Genomic DNA, 26613 nt, shown 5'->3' with positions numbered 1-26613 from the left:
ACGAGTGAATGCATGAAAAGGGTGGAAGAGGCAGAGGAAGAAGCAGACTGCCCCCCTTAGCAGGGAGCCCGACACAGGGCTTGATCCCAAGGCCCTGAGATAATAACCAGAGTGAAAGGCAGACACTTAACTGACTGAGCCATCCAGGTGCCCCATCAGTGTTCTTATTGAGCCTATAGTTTTGTTGTGAAGATAAAATGAAAGAATATATATTTTACTTGATAGAATATCTGGCACATAATATGCACTGAATAAATTCCCTTCTTCATATTATTTTTTTGTAAAAGTTTATGCACATTGGTTGCTCAGAATTGAAAAAAAATTCTCACATTCATCATCTGCTGAAATACTGTTGGTTATGGATTTTTACCTTCAAGTAGAGGGGTGCCAGAAATCTACATAACACTCCTAAAGTTATAATTTTTACCAAATTTACAAATTTAGTTTTCCAATGGGAAACACATGTACTCTTTCCCTGCATTCATATTGTCAACTGTTCTTTGTTCCCTGCAGCAGTTGTCAAATTATAAAATTTAGCCTGGAAGCAAGAAATCACATCTGTGCTGATTGGGACTATGGAGAGAGGCTGGACAGCTGTACATCTGGGGTTTATTCCCACAGATCAGTAAAATATGTGCTATAATTGAATCCAGTAGCTTTTCTGATATTGTTAAATGGAAATCAATAAGCAAGCATCAGTCAAAATTCTACTGTTGGCAACCGGACTTTGATTCACTGCCTTTGAGGAAGAGTAGTGCCGTCCTATCTGCTACTAATCTAAAGTATTCTCTCTTCATACTGTGGTAAAGGTCCAACTACCCTTACAATTGTTTTTGTTTGTTTGTGTAAAGATTATGGGAAAAACAGAAACAATGTAAGAGTATAAATATGCCACTGGCACTCTATTTTACCTTCATGTTATCAAGGATCACACATTCAAGGTCTTGTCCAACTAATGGTGCTGGGATTGAATGTCCTTGAGCTGACTTTTGACTCTTTAAAGTTTCAAAACACCTTCATCCCAATGTATTATTTTCCTAGAGAATCTAATAAATTTGTTTCTGCTTTTGATGACTAATATTAGCAAGATGTTAAGGAGGAAGATACGGAGTCACAATGATACACGGAAAGTTATGAATATTTGAAAGTTATAATCATTGAAGAGCATATTTGAATTATTAACTCAAATTAATCTTTGTTAGAATTGTGAGGTTGAGAATTTAGAAATCTTCTTATGCATATTACATTTTAGCCATTCTGTCCTTTCCTTCCCCGCCCTTGAATCCCAACCAAAAGAATGTTAGCAACTCTGTGACTGTTCTGAAAGTAAATTCTTGAAAAGCTTTTCTCTGTTTGTTCAAGAAAGCATTAAAATTATCAGTATGTAGTAATAAAAGTATACTTCAGATTATTTCTAATTAGTTTCACTTATAATCTATTATTTGGTTGGATAGATAACTTATTTTTACTTATTTAAAAGTTCCTGTATTAGTGAATTTTTTTTCCTATATTAACTTTAGGAATTTGTAATAGACTATATACTCATTGACCCCTGAAGAGTTGTTTCTCCTGGAGAATCAGTCTTCTTAATTACTGACGAGTATACCAACTAATATGCCCATCTTCATTGTAATTATAAAATAATGAGGGAAATGACCTTGAAGATTATCTTTCTGTTTAATAGTGTGGTTTTATTTTAAAATATAAATAATAGAATAAAAACATTTTCCATAAAATTTCTGATACCTAATTAATGTCTTCCAGAGTAACTGTGGTATCAAACATTCCCTCTAATTATATTCATTAGTGGCTTCTCCCAGACAAGTTTTAATTAAGTTGTACAATGAAGATCAATACTCATTGTGTATTCATTGCAATTTACAACAAGCATATATACTGTTCAGAACAATTTAATTACTGTAATTGTTGCACAGAAGATACTTAGTGACTGTGCTCCATTACTGCCAATCTCCCCTTTTAATAAATTCAGTAATGAAATCGGGTAATGAACTTCTGAAAATTCCCATTTATATATACCCTATGTCTAAACTTCTGCTTTTTTATGTAAGTAGTTTTAGTGGGGGGAATGGAGGCATTGATAATATCAGTGTCATAGTGTTTTTTCAAGCATGCTGTCATGAATGTTGACGAATTATTAGGGCATAAATAAGAATACTTATAACAACAGCTATATTAGTTATATGAAAAATGACTTAAGAGTGTTAGGTAATAAGAATAATCTATTTGCCCCTAAATACGATTTCAATTTTTATTACTCTTATTTCCTTAAATAATAATATTTTAATAGGAATGCCTTCAAATATGCTAACTTCTATTAATGAGAATCATGCAAATGCTGTACTACACAATGAATGTGAAAGTGTAGCATCATAGGGGTATACCAGGGATTATAACCCTGTCGTTAGTGAAATCTAAGCCAGATAATTCTCTAGTGGGGGGTGAGGGAGTTTTGCTGAGCATTGAGAAATGCTTAGCTGCATACCTGGTTTCTTCCTGTGAGAAGCCAGTAGCAAATACTCCTCCCATCCTCCAGTTTTGACAATCAGAAATGTCTCCAGACATTATCAGATGCCCATGTTGAGAGTCACTGGTGTATGTTGATACAGACACATCCTCCTGATCTGCCCACTGACCAAATGATTCATTAATAAGACAAACAGCAATTCAGCTCTTCTGAGTGCAGGCTCGGTTCATAAGCATGAGTCAAACATGGTATTCTTTTAAGTGAACAATACAATTCTGTGTATTCAGTGTTTTGGAGATCATAATTGGGTGCTAATAGACTATCTAGTAATAGTGCCTTATCTAGATTTAAGAATGAAGAAGAGAGATAGATGGCTTCTTAGAGAAAACAGTTCCTGAAATATGTTTTGTTGGACAAATGAAGTTAGCAGTTCAAAAAAGAGGAAGGACATTTAAGACAGCTAAAGTAGCATGTGCAGAACTTGGAGGTATCTGAAATCTAACATTCTCTATATTCTGATATCTGTACATCTATATATCTACATATATCCCTATATTTCTATCTCTATATTAATATCTCTACATATCTAACTATAATTTTAATTATTTTTCCTGAGGCATCAAATTCCAATTTCCTCTGAATTATATGAACAAAATTATAATATAGTAATTGGCAAGTAATTGCCTGAAACATCTAATTTTACTCTTTTTAAAATTTCCAATTTAGTAATCATATGCATAAGTATCTTCTTTGCTTTGTGAATTTTATGAAAACATCTGTTTCCAAAACAAAAACAATTTTGGACAGTTAGAGGGAAGTGACATACATGTATTTCTTATATACCTCCTAACCTCTTTCTTTGAAGGAAAACGTTTGACAAGATCATCATTAGAAAGATAATGCACATTTTTATTGTATTTTCATATGTTTAGTAATATATGCCAATGTTGAAAATTCTTAATAAATGTATTAACAGCTAAGCTGGTATTTTGTATTCAGTTCATTTAATTTCACATACATATATGTGTGAAGCCAAAGAAGAGTTAAGAATAGTAATTTAGATTAAAGTTAATTCAAGTGAGGGCAACTAAATTTTAGAAAGAAAATTTTAGAAAGACATCTGGACTTCTGTTGGTAATAATGAATCTTTGAAGATGCACATGTTACTAAGAGGTCTACAAGGAATGTGGTGTTTCTCATGGCAGGCTAGTTATGAATTCCTAGAATTCCTATTCACATCAGTTTGCCACTGCAGGATTAAGTTCACTTCGACTGCCATCATAGTAAAAGGCCTTTAGCTTGCTGATTTGCTCTACTTTATCAGGTCTACACAGATATGTTGCTGCTCAATATCAAAGGTGAATCAAATGAATCATAAGGATGAATAAACATAATGATTTAGGTTCTGCACTCCCCTGGTATTTAGTCATGTCTAGACATAGCCCCAGTGTCCCAGAAAATCCAAAATGAGGACAAGGACATTTAAGTTTAATGTAGCTTTATTCCCGTGGAAACTAGAAAAGCCAACAATAGAGTAAAAAGAGTATGGATCTAGATAAAAAAAATAGATTTAGTGGGATGACTGGTAGATTTGCAAGGTCAGGCAGTAATGAAACAGTTTGGTTTTTCTTTTTTTTTTTTTTTTTTTTGGTTTTCACTGTTTTAAACAATAGTTTTCAGCTAGGCCAATTTCTTCTAAAAAGAATAATCCAACAGATTATTTATTTTATTATTCTATAAAGCCACTCTGATATGTGTAGGCTAAAGATGATACAAACATTCTATAGACATGGACTGTTTTAGAGTTAAAGAGATCAGAATCTGAGTATATTAAATACACACACATCATAGAAGGCTGTCATATATATATGGTATTGAGTATATTTCTGTGTTTTCTGAAAGTTTTAAACTTGTGATTTATTTTTATGTAACCAGTATTATAGACTGTTAACGTAGTGTATGAGATATATATGTTTGCATATGTTACTTGAAATAAACCAATGGAAGGACGCCTTGGTGGCTCAGCGTTTGAGTGACTGCTTTTGGTGCAGGGTGTGATCCCAGGGTCCTGGGATTGAGTCCCATGTCGGGCCCCCTGAGGGGAGCCTTCTTCTCCCTCTGCCTATGTTTCTGCCTCTGTCTTTCTCTGTCTCTTATGAATAAATAAATAAAATCTTTTGAAAAAAAGAAATAAACCAATGGATAATGAGGCTTAAATGCATATAATTTCTATAGTAGGTAGAAAATTTTTATTTCAATTGTGATCCTAATTGCCTTGGTTGCAATAATTTTATCTTATATTTTCTTTTGGGAGTGTCATAACACATTTCTCAGCCTATCAACTATTACGACTTTAGTACTCACTCTAGCTTTATACTTAAAGATAGAACCTTTTTTTTTTTTTTTTTTTTTTTAAGAATTGGTAGCATTTCAAAGTAGTGGTTTTTGAATGTATGATAAGGAAGCTTCAGTAATCTCTGACTAGGGATAACCCAGTTGTTTCCCTTTTGGGTACTTACACCCTGCTCATTTATAGTGGTTTAGCTATCTGCTGGGCCAGGTAGATCACTTGGGATAGGCATAATAGGTTGGAAAAATAATGATCTGTGATCCAGGTCTGAAGCAGTTTGACTACTCAGCATCCTATAAACTAGTTTAATTTGGGGGATGTAGGGAGGCGATCAGTAGATAAACCTGTTGAAGTATAAACAGTGTGTGTGTGTGTGTGTGTGTGTGTGTGTGTGACTGTGGGTGCATGTGTGTGTACACACGCTTTCATGGCTTCCTTTTGTAGTAATCATATTTAGACTTCCATTCTGGGAGTTCCAAATATTTTAGGATATCCAGCCATAGTTGAGGTTGCATTTCAAAAATGTAGCTGATAGTTCCCTAAGAAGCACATTGTGGACTATGGTTATTTGTAAGTAGAAGATATTTTTGGGAATGCAGTGGACACATAACTCTGGCAACAACCCTGAGAGCTGCTATAATTTTATTGGCTTGATGAGAGGTGTGTAAATTTATTTCTTAACTTGTAATTTGGATTACAGATTTTGGTTAATATCGCAAAAAAATCTTATAAGCTTGGGGATAGTTTATTTCTATTCAATGTAAATTATTTGTTAATTGCTTCATAATACCTTTCCAGGAGAAAATATAATATATTTAGTCACAAATTTATGGCAGTTTAATCCCCAAATTGAGAGCCTTTTAAGGAGTGGCATAGTCCTTATGGTTTTCTATAGACCTTCATTTTTTTTTCTTTTCCTTTTTACTATTTTCCTTTAATTCTTGTTTGACAAAAAAGAACACTTAGAGTAATGACTTGTTTATGTATTTTTGTTGTAATTGTTCCCCAAATGTTTATTCAAAATTACTTGTTCTTCTGCATCCAAATAATGCTTTCATTAAATTATAACTCTTATGTTCATGATAATGAATACTTAATTTAATTCCAGTTATGTAAGAAATATGCACTTTAATAACACTACAAACATAGTGATGCTTTTTTATACACTTGACTCAGTTTTGTGTTCTTTTTCTTTCAGTGAATTTATTGGATTCACGTACTGTCATGGGGGACTTGGGATGGATTGCTTTTCCAAAAAATGGGGTAAGCCTTTATGAAATTTTCCCTACAACTTAAGCTGAGTAGACATCATGTTAAATGTCACACATGAAAATTCACTGAACATATTTTGATTTGCTGTTATCCTGAGTATATTGAATAGGAAATAAAAGTTAATATGTCAATGACCAGTGTTGATTCAAACACAATTTATTTTCTATTTTATTCACTACATTGGGGAATGAAAATAATATAAGAAATTCCTTCAAATTTTACTGAGTTTAAAAGTTTCTCAGACTATCAAGTCAGTCATCAGTCAAAGGTTTTCTTTCAATTCTTGGCTTTTTCTTCACTAAAACCTTTCAGAAAAGGTGCTTCATTGGAAGAATTTTATAAACAGCAGTTGACTTTGCTAGTAGTTTATTTTACTGGTGTACATTAGAAATAAAATATTTTGGGCAAAAATTAGGTAAAGATGTTTTTAAACCAATATGCATATTAATGTATAATACTAACAATACATATTAAAAAGTATTCTATTATCTTCTGCTCAATTAAAAATACATCTATATTAGCAGATGGAAAATGAATGTAAGTAAAATATTCTGTCAGAATCATTATATCACACAGAAAATATTAACTATATTGCATGACTATTATATTAAGAAAAATTCAGATTCTGAGAGATTTTTATTATCTGATAACTTTAATATTTAACTATCTTTTAATTTTCAGACTCATACTACCCAAATTCATTATAGAACCATTTTGTGGCAAGGACAAATAATATTCTTCAATACTCAATTTTGAAAAAAAATAACTTAAGCAATTTGAATATTTAAAACTTTATAGTATAGTGTATATATTTAATTCATTTAGAAAATTAGTCACACTAATAATAGTTCATGTGACTTCCAAGGTTAATTTCGGTTTAATTAAGTAATCTAATATTGTCATGACCCAAACAGTTAAAACTTATTTTTTTTTAATTTGATGAGAAAATCAGGTATGTTATTTAGTCCCTAACAAAGAAAATTATTATGAAGGTAAAACAGATGGTATCAGTTGTTCTAATTCATAATTTATATGCTAACATCCTAATCTCAGTGTGATTTCTCTTCTTTCATAACATGGTATCTCTTTTTGGTTATCAAAAATTGTGGTTGCATTTAGATATATATCATAAATAAAGTATATTCATTTTTTAAGATATTAGGACATAACTATAAGCCAAAGGGGGAAAGAATATTACCAAGTAGATCTAGCCAGTGCCAACATAATGGTGTATATTCTGTTAGTCTGGCTCTTTTTTATCCTTCTTATGTTCTTTTTTCTTTTCTGTTTACCTCCTTCCACCCTTCAGCTCACATCATTTTCTTTCTTTGATCTATCATCACCCTTGTACAGGTAGAGGGCTGGTTAATATCCATCTATGAGAACCTATAGCTATATATTGTACTCTGCATTTTTTCACATACCAAAAATGATTTGTTACATAAATATTTTAAATTGCTCTTTCTCGGAAGATGGCTAATAGGTGGGGTTAAAGTTAATTTTTAAAAAAATCATATCCCCTTTGAATTTAGTTTTGTGTGTCTCCTCTTTCTATTCAAAAGTTAGTCAGAAAAGGTTTGGTTGAATGCATCTTTGAAGGCGATTTGTAGTTGCTTTTGCAACTAAAGAAGTTTGGGGGAGATTACTCAATTTTGTACAGGAATTTCGTATAAAACAATTGCTTCCTTTATAACAACATAGTCCTTTCATATCTGGAATGAGCTCTTTTCATTCTAACAACTTTGTGCTTTTACTTTTTGTTACAATTGTTAGTACACTATTGATTTTGTTCAGTTTTATCTTTTTTAATTTTTTAAATTTAATTTTTGTTTTATTTTTGAAAAAGAGAGAGAATGTGTGAGCGTGGGGAGGTGGGTGGGCAGAGGGAAAGAGAGGATCTTAAGCATCTCCACACCTGGACACAGTGCAGAGCCTGACATAGAGCTCGATCCCATGATCCTGAGACCATGACCCGAGCCAAAATCAAAAGACCGGTGCTTAACCAACTAATCCACCTAGTGTCCCTTGTTCAGTTTTTTAAACAATGAATTTCATTTTCAACATTCTTGCAATGTTTTATGTTTCTTTTGTCATTGCTATGCCTGATGTTAATATTAAAGAAAAAAAATGTGCAACTGTCCAAGTATATACTTGTCCACACTTATCCAAGTGTACAGAACGTAGGTGTTTTTACTTTGTGTTATGTCACTCAAATACAAAATAAGGGAAATTTAGAAATTACATTTTAAAGAAAATGAATATTCGAAGTGTAATTCTAATTAGAATTAATTAATATATAATTCTATTTTTAGTAAGCTGTGCCCTTTGTAATTAGATAGGCAATCTAATTCTAAGTGAAATATAGATCAAAAGCCATGCCATCAAAAACTGTGGAGTTAAGGTTCTCCATAAAAGCCATGAGAGAACTGGCAAATATCATCAGAATCAATTTTCTAGAACTCCAGAAATTAACCAGTCTTGGAGCAATACAGGGAACATTTATTCAAGAAAAATAGTGGAATCTTATTAGAACAGCAGCACTAGCTTTAGTATTAAAAAAAAAAAAAAAGGAATATATTAGGTAAAAATTTTTACTATTTATTGGAACTGGATATTTCCTTTTTTTTCCCTTTCTTTTATTTTATTTTAATAGCTTTAGCATTTTAAGGTGCCTTGTGTTCTTTCCTGCCCCTTTAGCTGTGAAGTAGCCTTGAAAAGCCAAAAACCTGCTGTCAAGGTAAAAAGCAGCAGGCTAGCAGGCACTGGAGCCATGGAGTGGGGACAGGAGAGTCTTCAAAGACCTGATCATAGAGAATTGTCATTATTTGATCTGATAGCTTCCTGGAAGACTGTTTTTGTAAGGCTATTTTGATTGATCTGACTCAGAGCTCCCCCAGTCTGAAAGCCTTTATTATATACTAAGTAAATAGGAATATTTTTTTTCAAACTTTAGGCCTTAGGAATAAATATTTTATTTATTTACCCCAAATCTGCACCTAAGAATTGGGCAAGTATTTAAGAGAAACACTGTTATCCAATCCTTAAAGTCATGCACATGTTCCATACCCTTCTTAGAAGCAATCATTGCTCCTATGATACTTTTTCTATGCTTGTTAGCTCCTGGGTTTTTTATAGCTACCTCATATTTACTACTCTGCAGTGTTTCTACAAGTTGGCACAGGTCCTGACGTAAAAGAGAACTTCAGTAAACATGTATTGTAAGGATAATTTACTTTATTGTTTTTAAATTTATAAAATGGAGCACAACTTACTGAGATATAGTTTTGCATAAAGATTTAAAAAATAGAACTTGGCACAGTTTTGGCCCTCAATAGCTATTCTTTCTTTGACCTTCTACTACATTTCTATTCTCCTTATACCAAGAGATTATCTATTTTTCCATATAAATATATCCATTTGAATTCATTGTTAGCACTTCAAGATTGAGAAATTTCACCTGAAATCTGAATTTCCAGCTTCTTTGTGTAATTGGAAGTTTCAGAATGCTGGAACCAGCAGCCTAATACGACCTCAACAACTGAAAGCTAAGTGAAGTTTGCTGTTTTGTGAGGGTACAAATTATCCTCTTTGACTCAATTTCCATTTAATATTCTTATTTAAGTTGCCAGTCTGTAATGTTAGCAGTATTTTAGAGTCTATTTTTTAAAAGATTTTATTTATTTATTCATGAGAGACACACAGAGGGAGCGAGAAAGGCAGAGACACAAGCAGAGGGAGAAGCAGGCTCCATGCAGGGAGCCTGATGTGGGACTCAATCTCAGGTCTCCAGGATCACACCTTGGGCTGAAGGCGGCACTAAACCACTGAGCTACCCGGGCTGCCCTAGAGTCATTTTTAAATAAGGTTAAATCATGGGGGCGCCTGGGTGGCTCAGTGGGTTAATGGACCAACTCTTGATTTCAGCCTAGGTCATGACCTCAAGGTTGTGAGATTGAGCCCAAGTCGGACTCTATTCTCACAGAATGGAGTCAGCTTGTCCCTCCCTTGCCTGTTCCCCCACATGTGTGTGTCTGCACGTATGTGCATTCTGTAAATAAATAAATAAGTAGATAAATAAATAAAATCTTTTAAAAATACTGTACAATCATCAGGGGTTTCTTTTGTTTCAGGAGGGTCTTTAAAAGAAATCTCTAATTATTACATACTGAGTTGTTTTTTTCCTAGATTTTGAGTACTTCATCTAAATCAGGACACACATTGTTTGAATTTGGATTTCAGCATGCGCTCTTTAACCACAGTATACGAGAGACACCATATGTGTATGCACATGCACTTCATGCACACACACTTCATGACAGTAATTTATACTCTCCTTCCCCTTTTTTAAAAAATCTGAACATATCTAGAAGTACTATGCTATATCGAGGTTTGCTTTTTATGCAAATTTTCCACATTCATTCATTCAACAGATATGTATTGAGCACTAAGTATGTGTCAGTGACTTTTCTAAGCACTGAGATATAGCACTGAAGAACACAGAAGTCCTTGACATCCTGGAGCTCAAGGAAGCATTATTATCTTTAGAATGAGTAATCAAAGTGTGTTAGAACAATGTGGTGGGTGAAATGCTTTCTAGTACTTTCTTTACTTTCTATAAATGTACAAAAGTGGCAGAGAGGTGACAGTATTTGCTCAAGGTGACTCTGTGTCACACTGGGAAGAGAACGTATATTATATTTGGTGCACTGTGGTGTCATATCACTGTTTCTAATTGTCTTCCTATGAAAAAAATACTTCTGCAAGTACATAAATCCATTCAGTACTAACAATGACAATGCAAAAAAGATACTTAGTATGCTTCTTGTGGATGAGGGAAAGGAGGTTCAGTAAGGGTAAGTGAATTGCCCAAGGTTAGGCAGCTGGTAAGAGACTGATTCTATTTCAAGCCCAGGTCTTCCAGGAGACTGATTATTTTAAACCAGAGGCAAAGTCCTCCAAACAGTTAGGTCTCCAGAGACATGACTAGGTTTTGGATGGTGCCCAGATTTCTAGTTTATAAAAAGAGGATTGATGCTGAAAAGGAAATTCACCTTTAAAAAGTTTTAAATGAGCCAGAGTTGGTTATGTTCTATTCATTGCCAAATCATAAGTATTTGAAAAAATGTATAGCACATAGGTGCAAAAGTATGCTGCATTTGTTATATTGTGTGTATATAAAATGTGTATATACCTATACATATATAAACACAGGTAGATCATTAAAAGGATGAATTAACTTGACTCCTAGCTATACCTGTAATCCACTATTGTTTTGAGGACCTCCATGAATCTTAGCTTTCCTAAGGGCTAGGTGGGGCTGTATGGCTACTCTATCATTAGTCTCCCAGTGTTGTTTTTAGGATAATATAGGATAATCTGTTTCAATGCGCCACTTGATCCCTAAAGGATCAAAGAAATAGAGAAGACTTTGGTTAATTCAAAAGCTGCTTCTCTATTACTGCTTCCAAATATATCTAGAGGGGATCTGTTGGTGGCTCAGGGGTTTAGCGCCTGCCTTCAGCCCAGGGTGTGATCCTGGAGTCCCTGGATCGAGTCCCACATCAGGCTCCCTGCACCCTGCATGGAGCCTGCTTCTCCCTCTGCCTGTGTCTCTGCCTCTCTCACTCTGTGTCTCTCATGAATAAATAAATAAATTCTTAAAAAAAAAAAAAAGAAAAAAACCAAATATATCTAGAAAGCAACACTTTGGTAGTTATTATTTTTTTATTTTTTATTTTTTTGGTAGTTAAAAGCAGTAGCCATTCACCTGTCTTTGGTATTTGACTATTGAATGAAGTCATTAGACTTCAAGGATTTTCATCTCCCAACAGCCTATATCATGAGACTCAATACTCTAATGTCAGTTTGGATAAAATTAAGGGAAAGGGTTGTAAACTCAAAAAAAAAAAAAAAGTTTTTTTCCAGAATGCTTTTAATTAGAAACAGAAACAAAAATAAGCAAAACACAGATTGTTGTAAAATATACATAGTCACACTCTCAATTCTAAACTCTACTGCTTATTTGAATAAGATTTTTTTTCCTCCAGAGCACCTATCATTAATTTTCTATATTGAGGTTCTAAACCTTTTCAGTCTCAACCTATTAGGAGGACTTAATTTAACTGCAACAATGATTTTTAAGAATAAGACTGAGGGATCATAAAGAGTCCTTGAGGTTTTTTTTTTTTTTTAATTTCATGATGGATTGGATTCTATTGTCATCCTTGTATTTTTTAGTGTTTCCATAAGATTTTATTTTAAAATACTTATAAATTTTATAACTATTTTAATTTTTTAAATGAATAGACTTTAAGAGAGAAGTTTTAGTTTTACAGAAAAATGAGCAGAAAGTATGGAGAGTTCTGGGGTACCTTGGTGGCTCAGTTGGCTAGGTGTCTGCCTTCAGCTCAGGTCATGATCTCTAGGTCCTGAGATCAAGCCCCACATCAGGCTCCCTGCTCACTGGGGAGTCTACTTCTCCCTCTGTACTCCCTCTCTTTCTTTCTAAACAAACAAACAAACAAACAAACAAACAAACAAACAAATAACTAAATAAATAAAATCTTTAAAAAATGTATGGAGAGTTCCTATATACCATTTCAATATCCTCCTCACTATTTCCACTGTTATTATTGTATTGCTTTAGTGTGTTATATGTTTTACAATTGATGAACCAACATTGACACATTATTATTAGTTAAGGGCCATGGTCTCTGTTAGGGTTCACTCTGTTTTACATTTTGTTGGTTTTGACAAATACAGAATGATATACATATACAATTACACTAGCATACAGAATGGTTTCACTGCTCTATCTCCTGTGCTCCACCTATTTATTCCTAGCTCCCTTTCTCCCTCTTTCTTTTCTAACCCCTGCCAAACACTGATCTTTCTACTGTCTCCCTAATTTTGCCTTTTCCAGAATGCTGAGTAGTGGAATTACACAGCATATAGCCTATTCAGCTTTGCCTCTGTCACTCAGCAAGATGCGTTTAAGGTTCTCCCGTATCTTTTTTGTGGATTGAGAGTGATATATTTTTTATCATAGAATATCTATTTTTTGATACCCAATTTGGGACTTTTGGAATTCACATTGTCCTATAATTATAAGAACTCCCTTTTCGCAAATCTTCACTTTCCCAGAAAATGGCATGTATAGTAGCAAATTCCACATCTAGACTAGAAAAAGATAAGCAAAACCTTTAAGATTGTATTTTTTTTCTCTAAAGGTAGAAGTCATATTGTATATAAATCCCATTTCAATTAAAATCGTGAAAATATTTAGAATAGATGAACAAACTTCATAGTAATCCGCTTATCCCAATTTTCTGATTGAATCATTTGGTTGAATAACAGTGGAACCAATGAACTCTTTCTCAAATAATTATTTTCTAGGGGCGCCTGGGTGGCTCAGTTGGTTAAGCATCTGACTCTTGGTTTCAGCTCAGGTCATGAATTCATGGTCACATGATCTCAGAATCCTGGGATCTAGTCATGTGTCAGCCTCAGCGAGGAGTTGGCTTGAGATTCTCTTTCTCTCTCTTCCTCTGCCCCTCCCCTACTCTCTTGCTGTCTCTCTCTAATATAAATAAATAAATGCAAAAAATACAATAATATAAATAAAATAGCTATTTTCTCATTTAAGACTTTCGTCCCCCCCCCCGCTTTTTTTCTTCCCTTAAATCGTCAATCTTGTATTCATAGCTTTATCAGCCTATCTGTGCACACCCTGAAGATGTGTTTTCCTTCCTTTTAATTACATTAAATTTACTTTAGTCATCTTCTGGAGCATTTAATATTGATTAATCTATATACTCTAAGCATGGATGTAAACAACATTGTTTTCTGAAAAATTTTAGCAAGTATTTTCAGGACTTTTTCTCAGGAGAATAAAATTAATGGTCATGATGTTTGTTTAGAGCAGATTATGCTCTTACATCTTAGAAATTCCACTATTGCTCTTTTTTTTTTTTTACATGTTTTTCTTACAAAAGTTTACAAGATACACCTGCCTCCTTTGCTTTAGTGGAGCCTGCCATTTCCCCACTGAGTTCTCTGTACTTCCTGTAGCACACAATGGGCAAGCCACCATATTCCCCTGGGCATCACTTCTGAATTGTCCTGCAAGGTCTTCTTTTATTTTTACTGTCTTCTCTTTCAGTCAAATAAACTAGACTTTACTGTGAAATATTTTCTTTTGCTGATCATAGCAGCTCTTAGAATCATTTGCAATAATTTATTCATTTGAAAAAGATTTCAGAATATTGACTTAAATCATATTTGTAATAAAATAGAGACAGGGTAATGGGCTCTCTGCCTGGGGGAGAAAGAATGAGCAATAATATTCCATACAAGATGCTTCAAAACAGGAGTTTATGATTTTCCCTGTTTTAGTGCCACTTTGTTCTGTTTTCTGAATTTTTTGAGCTAGGGAACCTGTGTATTTACTTTTGAAGTTGAAAATAACTCAGGTTTCGATTATTCAAAGTGGCCTGTGAATATATTGTTAGTGTTTTATGTGTATTCACTTGAATCCAGAAGAACTTAAGCTGGATTTTCTGTTCTGAATCACAGATTTACCAAAAGTGTGGCAGGGGGTGGGGGAGGGTTGTGAATGATTCACTTTCCCCAAAATTAAAGGCAAAGGATGAGAGAAGTATTTGAACACTGATAATCTCTTATATCAGGGTAAGTTTTGCCAGAATCTTATTTTGGCTTTGCTTTCCACTGAAGGAGAGGAAAGATAATGACGAGCATTGAGGCCCACACTGAGCATGGAGAGGCTAATAAAGATTAACGTAATGCTGAAGTGGGTAAAAAAGAACACATTAGTGGATATAGAAAAGTACTTTATTTGGACAGTGATAGAAAATAATTCTAAAGGGAATGGATATTATACTATATAATGCAAATGCCAGTATAATGAAGAACAATCCTGTTCCAAAGTAGCTTTGTATTCATTATTTTTTAGAAAAACAAAAAGAACACCCAACCCGTAAGGTAATTAAGATAAATAATTTAAGGAATTCAAGATCATCATTAAGCATACACTGAAGTTTAGAAGAAGCACAATTTTGCATTTAGATTTCCCACATGGAACCTTAGCAATTATGAAGAAAGTTCTTTAAAATGTCCAGCTCTGCCTTGGCATATAAGACAAATTTAGTCTTTGACATACGCAGTTATATTGAATGAATTAGCAATAGTCACAGTATATTCCTGCAAAATGGTATTGAGACATGCTTGTAATATTTATTTATTTATTAGGTATCACTTTACTTGTTCAAAGTCGCTATAAAATAATTACAAATATTTTCTTCTTTAGAGGCTCTCGAAACACTTTCCCACATTATAAAGGATACTCACAAATATAAACTGGAGAATGGGGATCCCTGGGTGGCGCAGCGGTTTGGCGCCTGCCTTTGGCCCAGGGCGCGATCCTGGAGACCTGGGATCGAATCCCATATCAGGCTCCCGGTGCATGGAGCCTGCTTCTCCCTCTGCCTGTGTCTCTGCCCCTCTCTGTCTCTCTGTGACTATCATAAGTAAATAAATAAAAAAAAAATTAAAAAAAAATAAATAAACTGGAGAATGACCTTATCCATAAACTACTTTTGTTAATCCTTCCTCAACCTACCTGAAATCACCTAGCTAAAGGCTTCATCCTTCACACCATAGTGTAAGTCCTACTTCGGCAGAAAAGTATGGCTCCAAGATTAATTATTTTCCTCCCTGTTAGCAAATCGTGCTGTGAAATCCTTCTTCTTCCTCCATCTCAACCCCATCTCCTTTTTCCTCCAGATTGAAGTGTGTATAGCTATGTTATCCATACTCAACACCTTGTCTAGTTTTGTACTGAAACACTTAATTCTTCCCATTCATTCCTTTTTTGTTGGCTTTTTCTATTGGTCTGTATAACAAGCAGGGAGTGTAAATGTGAACAGTTTCAGATCATTTCTAAAGAGTCACATACAAGTTACTGTCACCTTGCCTGGGATGTGAGACACCTGTGCACACACTTGCATCAGTCATTTCCCAATATTGTTTCCACCTGTTTCATATTGGGTCCTCATAGTTCCCTTTTCCTCATTATGTACATGAGGATTTCTAGGTTTCTGTCTGTATTTTCTTTGCCAAATGATGTGATACATGAGAAACCTGGACCTAAAATCCTTTTCCTTCTGAAAAAAATGTTCTGCTCTCATTGCTCTTTGTACCAGTTTCCATATGTGAGTATGATGATTTTTTTTTACTCCCATCTTCCCATTCATTAATGAAGATGTTAAATAAAACTGGGCCTTGCAGAGGTCCCCAGGGTCCAAATATTGGGTATTTTTCTAAGTAGTTTGATTGCTGTTTATCATAATCTTCCCCCCCCCCACCATTCTTCAGCTGTTTTCAATTCATGTGACAGTGCTCCCATGCAAGTCAATTTGAATTAATTTTGCAAGCAAAATGCTTTATGGTTCTGAGTACATAATCTCCCTCTCCCACAGAGAAAAAATATACTGTAATCATCCAGCATTCCTGTTGATTATTTCCATTAAAGGCAGCAGGGGGAGAGAGAATGCTCAAGACTCCTCTCATGTTTAAAGTTTTTGAGGCTTTTGCTATTCATTGCCTTATTCTTTCTCACCCTCCCTCTCTCTCTCTTTTTATTTTTTTATTTTTTTTTAATTTTATGCTATTCATTGCTTGCACTAATGCAGAATGTGATGGTCCAGACTGCTCAGCCTGGAATCTCTGTCTGCTGGAGCCTAGCCACTGCAATCCTGCAATCCTTGTGATCTTACACCCCACCACACTTTCTCCCAGATGAACTAATTTCTCTCTTTTTAACTCCTCAAAAGATTCATATAAATTTCTACCTCTAGCATTTTGCACAAATTGCTTGTATTGCTTTACCTCCCACCCTCCATATAACCCATCTTACTGCTAATCATATTCTTCAAGGCCAGCTGAAGTTATAAAACATGAAATCTTTCATTACCACCCAGGACAGTGACCACTTTCTAGCCTGAATCAATATAGCACTTATTGTGTATTGAATACACTAAAATTTAGACATTTTAGATTTGCCTATTTTTTGTGTGATATTGTAAGTTTCTTCAGTGTAAAGACTTGTCTTTACCTCTAGCATGTCACCTGATGCCTTGGATGTAACTTTAGATTAACTATATCTGTTACTGGTTGATGAATAAGTAGGCATCTGAATCTTAAGGAACTGATGGTTGTTTGGACCAAAAGGCTGCATATTTTTGGGTAAAAATAGAATAATGGAAAGAGACATCAAAGTGTGCATTTAGGGGTTCTAATTCATTTTGTGTCATGCTAATTCACTTTGTGTCATGCAACCCTGAGCCAAGATTATTTAATTATGCAATTTATTTTACCAAAAGACTAATATATACCAAGCACTGAGATTACATTGTTAAACAGGACTCAGTTCCTCTTCTATACAAACAGACAAGTTTGAATGACATCACCTAGAGTTGGGAAATACACAGCCTGTACAAACATATGCACACTCTGGGGTCCTTTCTCTATTGGGCTCAATCCAAATTACTAATATATGTACATATTGGCCTCCTTAGAAGCAGTGTAGTTGACATGGAGACTTTGAAAACAGTTAAGCTAGATTACAAATCTGGCTCCACTCCTATTACTAATGTGTAGCAAATTGGTTAATCTCTGTATCTCTATTTTCCTCTTCTGTAGATTATGTATAAAATTTCCTACTTACCAATGTTCTTATAAGGATTAGAATGAGGTAACTGCAAAGTTTAGCACACTGCCTGGCCTTTATTAAACAGTGTGTAGGGTTGCTATTACTCTTTATCTTGGTTTCTGTTCTTTTTTGTTCTTATTTTTATTTTCCCCAGGAAGTACTTATTAACTGATATGTTTATAATGTTATTATGTCTTGACCATTATCTTACTATGTATATTTGAGCTAAATTTTTCTGAATACTTAAAGATGGAAAAATATACTCACTTGTTAAATAAAGCATCAAGATTCTTTATTAATGAAGACTTAAGTGGTTTTACCAAAAGTCACCTGGCCATTTATATGGTAGTACACACATAAAGTTTTCTAAAACATTTGTTTTCACTGATGAACACTTGACATTCACAAAACAAAATAGGAATGTGCACTAATTGTAGCAAGAAGTGAAAATTCACAGTGAAGGGAGAAAACAATTATCAAAAACAGAATGATCATTTTGTACATTGATGTGTAATATGTTTTGAATATTTGTGTCCTCATGAAAATTCATATGTTGACATCCCAGTGCTCCATGTGATGGTATGAGGAGGTAGGGCCTTTAGGATGTGCTTAGGCCATAAAAGTGGAGCTCACATGAATGAGATCCGTGCTCTAATAAAAGAAATGCCACAGAGCTAGCAAGCCCCCTTCTGTTATGTGAGGACACTGGGAACTCTGAGACCTGAAAGAGGTTCCTGATGTGATCATTCTGGCAACACATTCCAGACTTCCAGCCTCCAGAACTGTAAGAAGTGAAAGTCTGTTGTTTAAAACCCACCCAGCCAGTGTCTATTTTGTAATAGCATCGTGGACAGATTAATACAGCAGCCTAAAACAAATCTGTGAAAATTTAACACTCTGAAAATTTAAAACTCTGAGGAAAGATATATGTATCTTTACTCTAGAGCAGGAGTACAATGATATACCGAATAAATATTCTCTATTTTCAGAACAACTTAGGTGTCGTTTTGCTTTTTCTCTTAAGTAGGATATAGGGAAAATATTTCATTTGAAAATTATTAAATAAAATATTATGCTTATAATAATAATTTCCAAAGAAGTATTTTCACTTTGTAAATTGCCCAGATAATTAAAGCTGATTCAGCTATTTATTATTCCATTGATCAAATTTTAGTTGGTTTCAAATAATATCAACAAACTTTAGCTAGTTTAAGAGAAAGAACAGAATTTATGGTTAATTCAGAAAACCCAAGGTCAATTGAATTCTTGAAATAAGGAAACCAAGTGACGGGGCAAGATCCCATGAACAGGGCAGTGGTTGCCCCCTCTTTCTCTCTGTCTCTGATTCCTGGTTCTGACCAGTTATTTCTTCATTCTATCTGTAAACCAGGTTTTTTTAGTTCACTTTGCACGTGGTTTTCCCAGAATTCTAAATTTGATCTCCTGTATTAAAAAGACAAAACTTCAGACTGGAAGTGTTCCAAATTCCACATAGAGGGAGTTTGATGGGTTCCACTTGGTTCATCTGTCCATCACTTTTGCAAACATCTCTAGCTAGGTTGAGGGAGAAGGATAAAATTGTGTAGTAAAAATGCCACTGTGGCTGTTGGTGACTATCTCTATGATAAGGAGAGTAGCTTAAAGAGTATCTGGGCTCCATCTCAACTTGTGCCTCTTAGGAATTCTGATAAGGAAGCATTTCTCTCAATATAAAGTTGTGTTTTCATTAAAAAAAATCTGTTATAAAAAATAATCACTAATGTGAAATATTTTATTCTAAAAATTTACAGTGAAGTTAGCCATTTCAGTACATAATTTCGATCACGTCTATAAAGCCTGATTTCTACAATACACAAGAATTTTACTCAGCATTCAATATTTTGTTGGAGTGGTCTACTTGATTTATTTAAGCTCTATTAGGTATTTAGTTGGTCTATTTGATTTATTTAAAATTTTAGTGTTACTTGTCCCACTTTTCTTAAATTTGGGGCTTCATTGTAGTTACTGATTCAATATTTTTTGATTCTCATCATTCTTTATATTTTAATTTTAATTGAAGTATGGTTGACATATGGTATTAGATTAGTTTCTTGTGTGCAATGTAGTGATTCAACAGTTATATACATTTTGAAATGCTCACCACAATATGTGTATTGCAGTATTATTGACTATATTCTCTATGCTGTATGCATCATTCTTTTCTGTAACACAAATATCTCTGTGCTTCCATGCTACTTTGGCTGCATATTTTTTGTCTACATAAAATTATTATCAGTAGGCATAAACTAATAGCATCCTATTAGCTCATTGTTTCCTTAGAGCTTAAGAAAATCACCGCTCGTGATTGCTGACCTGTTTTTGAAAGTCCCTGTGCTGCAACTAAAGCCTAGTTTCTCACTTATGAGCAAGTTGCTGATACAAATTATAAAAACAAAAAACAAAAGAGTGTTCTTTAAAAATGAATTTATATTTCCTGAAACTGTGAAAACCACCACCACAAGAACAGTGGCAAGAACAATATAACAAACAATAATGGTAACAATTTGTGAGATTATCCCAACTTTAATTATCTCAGTTTACTCATGTATTAAAAAATAATTGTTGGTAATTTTGACGATTCTTTTAATGACCACATTTTATGCTTTTGTTCTGAGTTTGATTTGAAATCTGCCAGAATAAGTGATAATAATATGTACAAAGATATTAGCACCAAGAATTAGTTCATAGTTGGAATTTGTGTAAATCTAATGCGATAAATCCTGTGGTTCTAGGTGGGGTAGTCAAGTCTGAGAACTGAGGTGTGAATTCGTTGAAATTTGAAAATTTAGGTACTGCTCTGTATTGAATGTTTTTGTTACCTCCCTCCCATTCATATGTTAAAATTCCTAATGTGATGATTTTAGGAGGTGATACTTTCAGGAGGTAATTAGGTTCAGAGAGTGAAGCCCTCAGGATGGTAATAGTGCCCTTATAAGACGAAGCAAGGGAGAGAAGTCTGTCTGTCTCACTTCCTATCTATATCCCCCTCTCTGTCTGCCATATGAGAATATAGCAGGAAGGTGTCTGTCCTTTTGTAAGCCAGGACGCAGGCTCTCCCATACATGATCTGCTGGAGCCTTGATCTTGCACTTTCTAGCCTCTAGAACTCTGAGAGATAAGTATTTGTTGTTAAAGCCATCTAGTCTATAGTAATTTGTTACAGAACCTGAACTAAGACAGGTGCCAATTTGTATTTATCTAAAGGAGTCATAAGGTTTTTTTTAAAAGACTTTATTTATTTATTCATGAGAGACACAGAGAGAGAGAGAGGCAGAGACACAGGCAGAGGGAGAAGCAGGCTCCATGCAGGGAGCCCGACGTGGGACTCGATCCCAGGACTGCAGGATCAGACCCTGGGCCGAAGGTGGTGCTAAACCGCTGAGCCACCCAGGCTGCCCGAAGTAATAAGTTTTAATGTGGTCAGACACAAAGAGCAATGAGAATCATGGGAGATTGATCTCTCTCTCTCTCTCTCTCTCTCTTTCTCTCACTGTCTCTCTTTCTTTCTTTTGATCAAACTACACATTCCATAAAGTGAATATGCATTTAATAAACAAGACAGACTTTTAGGCAAATAAATTAAGGGGGACTAGAACTTCTGAATTGATGCCCAGTACATCTCAAAGTAATGTCTTACTAAAGATTGAAAAAGGAAATAAATGTGTTAAGCCAAAGAAATTCTATACTCAAATAAGTTTGGGAAATATTAAATTAAATGGAATTAAACAGTTTTCTCTATAGGCTGCATTATACTAAGCCTTTAACGTATTAATGGCCATGGAGGTTATCCCACATTTGATCAGGAAACATTTTATGCGCTATCTCAAGAACATCTTTGTGAAGGATGTTTAGTGGAACACAGTTCAGGAAACATTTTATTCAAGTAAAGAACTTCTTTTAAAACTTACCTGAATGCAGTGATACAGAGAAATAGGAGTAAGGGAATATGATTTTCTCCTTTATCATAATGCCATATAGAACAGTGCTATGAACCATCTTTCTACACATGACTGGAAATTTTGTCTAAGGCACCATAATAACAACTAGCTAGTCTGCCACTGAAAATTACAGCCTACACACAGTTGGATGGGCCACATTAGGCTTATTCTACATACTAAAGAGACACAGTGAGCTTGGCATGCAAGCTACTGTTGGAGATTTCAGATCCATGGTCAGTGAAAGAAATTCCCTCTTCATTTACATAAATGAGAAACTAAATAATTTATTTAGCTCATGTTTTTAATTAAACATCTATATAATCTCATCTTTTGCTCCTTGGTAGGACAAAGAAAGAAACTGAAAAATCCCATGGAAAATTCTATTGACTTCATGTCTTGTAAAAATAGTGTATACTGCATCACACATGCACAGGTGGATTTTCTAAATAAAATTTGGATATGAAATTGTATGATCTTGCATATAACCTTGAAATTATGATTTTGGACTTAAGTCCAAAAGTCTTGATATAGTTGTGGGTTTATGTATTTATCAGTTTGTCCAACAAATATTTATCCAACAAATCATTTGATGTAGAATTATACTTGGTACTCAGGATGCAGACATATAACAGACATTAACTTTAAAAAAAAAATAAGTGTTAACACTGGAGATTACATCATTCTACAATTGAATAGATAAAACAATTCAAGTCTTGTAAAGGTTTTTAACATTGAAATTTAAAACTCTAAAATCAGGGATCCCTGGATGACTCAGCGGTTTAGTGCCTGCCTTTGGCCCAGGGCATGGTCCTGGAGTCCTGGGATCAAGTCCCACATTGGGCTCCCTGCGTGGAGCCTGCTTCTCTCTCTGCCTGTGTCTCTGCCTCTCTCTCTGTGTGTCTCTCATGAATAAATAAATAAAATCTTTAGAAAAATAAAATAAAAAATAAAACTATTCAGATAAATGATATTTAAATATTCAATAAAAATAATGAAGTAGATAATAGTGCTATTTTCTATGGGCTTTGGGAAACAGGGAGTTATTCTTATATTTAATGATGTATTAGATATCTACTGCAGTATTTATCAAACCTGAGATGTTCAAAAATATTTTTTGTTATTGCAGTAAATTGATGTTTTATTTCTCCCCTGCCAATGGCAAATTTAAATATCAAGTCATGTTTTACATAATGCCTCTTTTCAAAATGTAAAATTGTTGCTCAAATATAACTTAGCTATATATGATATTCAGTTAACATTTATTGAAGCACATTATTTAAATAAATATTAAAATAACTGCTAACAGATCCACATCCTAGGATCCAGATGTTGGCCATGTCAATTGGTGATTCCAAAACCAGGTTCATGTTATTTTTTCATGTAGCTACAACCACAGCAACAAGGAGATTTTTAAATTTAGCTCATTTTTTGCAATGGCCTCCTTTTGTGAATTAGGTCAAGTAGGTCAGTTACTAAATCTTTCTAGAGATGAGAATACTGACTTACTCATAGGAGAACTGGGAGAGAAATATTAAGCACTGTTTAAGTGCTTGATATCTTAATATTTCTAAATGTCATAGTTGGCATCATTTGCTAACTGGAGAACATAACAGCTTGCTTTCTTTGTTATATACTATATGATTGCATCTGCACATGAAATGAGGTGAAAATCATTCATAGATGTGTGTTACCTATATAGTCATGTAAAAAGACAAGTGATCATTTTATATATTTTATATAATAAATTGGCAATGTCAGAAAAAAATAGATTCATAAGGGACGCTGCTCTCTATATGCCTTTCACTTGTATTATCTCAGTCTATTGGTACACTTAGTGGATTTTGCCCTATAACATATCTATGTACTTTTTTTACATTTTTTATATAGGAGAGCACATATGATCAATTTTACTTAGTTCCATTATAAAGGAAAACCTTGTTTTCTTGATTATCTAAATCTTAAAACCATTAGTGCTGTACTAATCAGAATAATCATGTACATTAAACATTGAAATCTGAGGTGGTCATTTCATCTATGCCAATTACTATTTTTAAACAACAGTTATTTTTATTTTAAAAAATATTTTTTAAAATAAATATTTATTTATGTATTTGAGAGAGAGAGAGAGAATGTGTTCACACAAGGAGAAGGGGGGGAGAAACAGATTCCTCCCTGAGCAGGGAGCCCTATGTGGGGCTGCATCCCAAGGACCTTAAGATCATGACCTGAGTTGAAGACAGATGCTTTAATGACTGAGCCATCCAGGTGCCCCTAAATAACAATTGTTTTTAAATGACCATTTTGTCTTGAATATTTTAAGTTCCTTTACGGATGAAATTATTTTCAATAAATTGTGTCCTTAAAGACATCTACCTTTGAATTTATTAAAATATGAAGAGAAAGATAACAATGGGAATCTGTTCTGTTACAATTTTTAAAAGAAATGCAATTCTTAATAGAAATAAAATGAACGTCCCTGTCCCATCTATAGTCAGCAAGCTGCACATCCATTGATGTGTGACAACCACACTCCACAGTAAATTTGTAAATCACTAACATGAAAAGCATTGAATAATGACAAGTAAACTTAAAAGCTTTCAACTTTTGCTTTTGAAATGTCACCAGGATTGTCTTTGTATTTAAATTCAGTAAAATTTTTATTATGTAATTATTTTATCTCCTACTGAAATTTTCCTGAATTGGAATCATTCTTTCCACTCTACTCGTACCTCTATTATCATTAATTTCTTCAGGTTTTTCAATTGAATTCTGTTTTCTGATCTGTATTATAATTGGTAATAGTGAAATGTGAGGTTAGCTGTTAGATCATGGATTTTACTTTAATTGTCCATCATTTATTAATTACTGATGGAACAGCATTTTTTGAAGTTTTACATGGAACTTAGTATTTTTGTCAAGTAAAACCTTAGTTTTCATTGTTAATTATAATAGTCATACTGCTATCAAAGCACACGGTTGTTAAAGCACATAGTTCATTTATTTCTCATAATAAAATACTCTATCACAATCATTAATGTTATTTCATTAGGAATTTTTGTATATTGTCCTATGACACTCAATAGTAGATAAGATCTATTACCATTATATGATAGGGAAGAAATAGTGCTATTCGGGCAGTTATTATGAAGCCATTTAGCCCAAAGTTTTTATGCCTCAGTCTCTATAAAGAGACGTTTTGAATATACCAAGAATTCCAAAATCCTGGAGCCTCCTTCATACAGCTTTCTTGGAAAGCTATAACAGAGACTAAATATTTCCTTTCTAGCACTTATCAGAAACTCAACATTTTATGATATAATATCTTACCATTACATACCTCCTAATAGAGTGTGTGAGGTATAAATATAATGTAAAAAACATGCAGTTGTCTTTGTTCACTGTTGTGTCTCCAGAGCATAGTACATGATCAGTATAATTGTCGAGTGAATGAACAACTACATGATTGTGTAGTTGGCAGGGGAGTTTTTCCTCATTTGCAGAAATATGGATTCAGATCCTTGGGATTATTGTAAATGAGCTGTGAGTACGAGGCATCCTTAATTATGACTTTAAGTGTGCTTCTCGTAGAAACAATATCATATATATTAATTATATAGGTTAATAGCCTTATGTGAGACCTGTGACCTAATAAAAGTGTTTTATTATAGGGATATGATTTCTAAGGTTCAGATAGGTTAGTTACAAATAATTTGGGAGTGCTACCTTTTCATAAGTTAACTGCCTCAAGTCATGTTGTCCAAATCAGTTGATGATAAATTGTTGTATAAAGAATATACACCCTTAAAATTACGTGTTTGACAGAGCCTAGTGTTGCTGAATCTCTAACATGACACAGTATAACCTTGAAGTTCAAATACTGCACAGTTTTCTTCAAAAGCCAGAACAAGTTTATTCTGGGAGGCATCATTCATTACTTCTTTTTTACAGACAAAACCCAACAAGCAGTTCCTAGAATTGTAATTATGCTGTTTACCAATCAGTGATTTAAAAAGTAAACTCAGAGCACTCCCTAAATAAAAACTCATTATCACTATTATGACTAACTTCTATTATCACTATTGTTTCACTAAAAAGAGAATTCTCGGGGAACTCAGGTGACTTAGTGGGTTAAGCGTCTGACTCGTGGTTTCAGCTCAGGTCATGATCTTGGATTGTGAGATCAAGCCCTGAATCAGTAAGAAGTCTGCTTGAGATTCTCTTTCTCCCTCTTTCTCTGCCCCCCCCCCACTTACTCTCTTTAATATAAATAAATCTTTTTTAAATTTAATACATAAAAATTCCAAAATAATAAGCATATAACCCCAAAAGGAAGAATATTTCATTAAATTGAAGAAATTTGTTTTATAGAAATACTTAGCACATTTTTTCTCACTTCCTTAAGAATTAGTAAAGGCTCTGTAATGTTCATTGGCTAACATTTGGGAATGAGGTGAAATTTGTGTCTTCATTTACAGACTGGAACATTTAACTTCTGTCCAGGGTTTTTCCAAATCGGCCATGTTCCTTCTGCCTTGAACACAATTTGGTTAAATTTGCCCAGGTCCGTATGTGAACAAGTAAACTAAATTAAAGCATAAGTGTTTTTCTAGAAAACTTACACTGCTATGATATTTACTATTATTTCTAACCCAGTAAGAATCTACTTGGTAGATTTAATCAAAACTGTGATAAGTTTATAGTTCATCTTTGAGGACTATACCAAATGAAATACTATTTAGAAGTGATTCTAAACCAAAATGTTACATTTTTTTTTTTTTTTTTTTTTTTTTTTTTGTAGAAT

At 33.9% G+C, this 26613-nt stretch overlaps 1 protein-coding gene across 5 annotated transcripts in view; it reads left to right on the top strand.

The window, feature by feature from the left end:
• EPHA5 (EPH receptor A5) overlaps positions 1 to 26613 on the top strand; it is a 347504-nt gene that overhangs the window by 28097 nt on the left and 292794 nt on the right. For all 5 annotated transcript variants that reach the window (XM_077848176.1, XM_077848180.1, XM_077848178.1 and 2 more), the window contains exon 2: positions 6034 to 6098. In XM_077848176.1, coding sequence (XP_077704302.1) covers positions 6060 to 6098 — 39 coding nt within the window. In that variant the 5' untranslated portion in view covers positions 6034 to 6059. The remainder of the gene's footprint in view (positions 1 to 6033; positions 6099 to 26613) is intronic.

This window comes from Canis aureus, chromosome 14 (assembly GCF_053574225.1).
Source record: "Canis aureus isolate CA01 chromosome 14, VMU_Caureus_v.1.0, whole genome shotgun sequence".
Taxonomy (NCBI): Eukaryota; Metazoa; Chordata; class Mammalia; order Carnivora; family Canidae; genus Canis; species Canis aureus.
The sequence above is the reverse complement of the archived record's forward strand: the minus strand, read 5'-3'. Positions and strand labels throughout refer to the sequence as shown.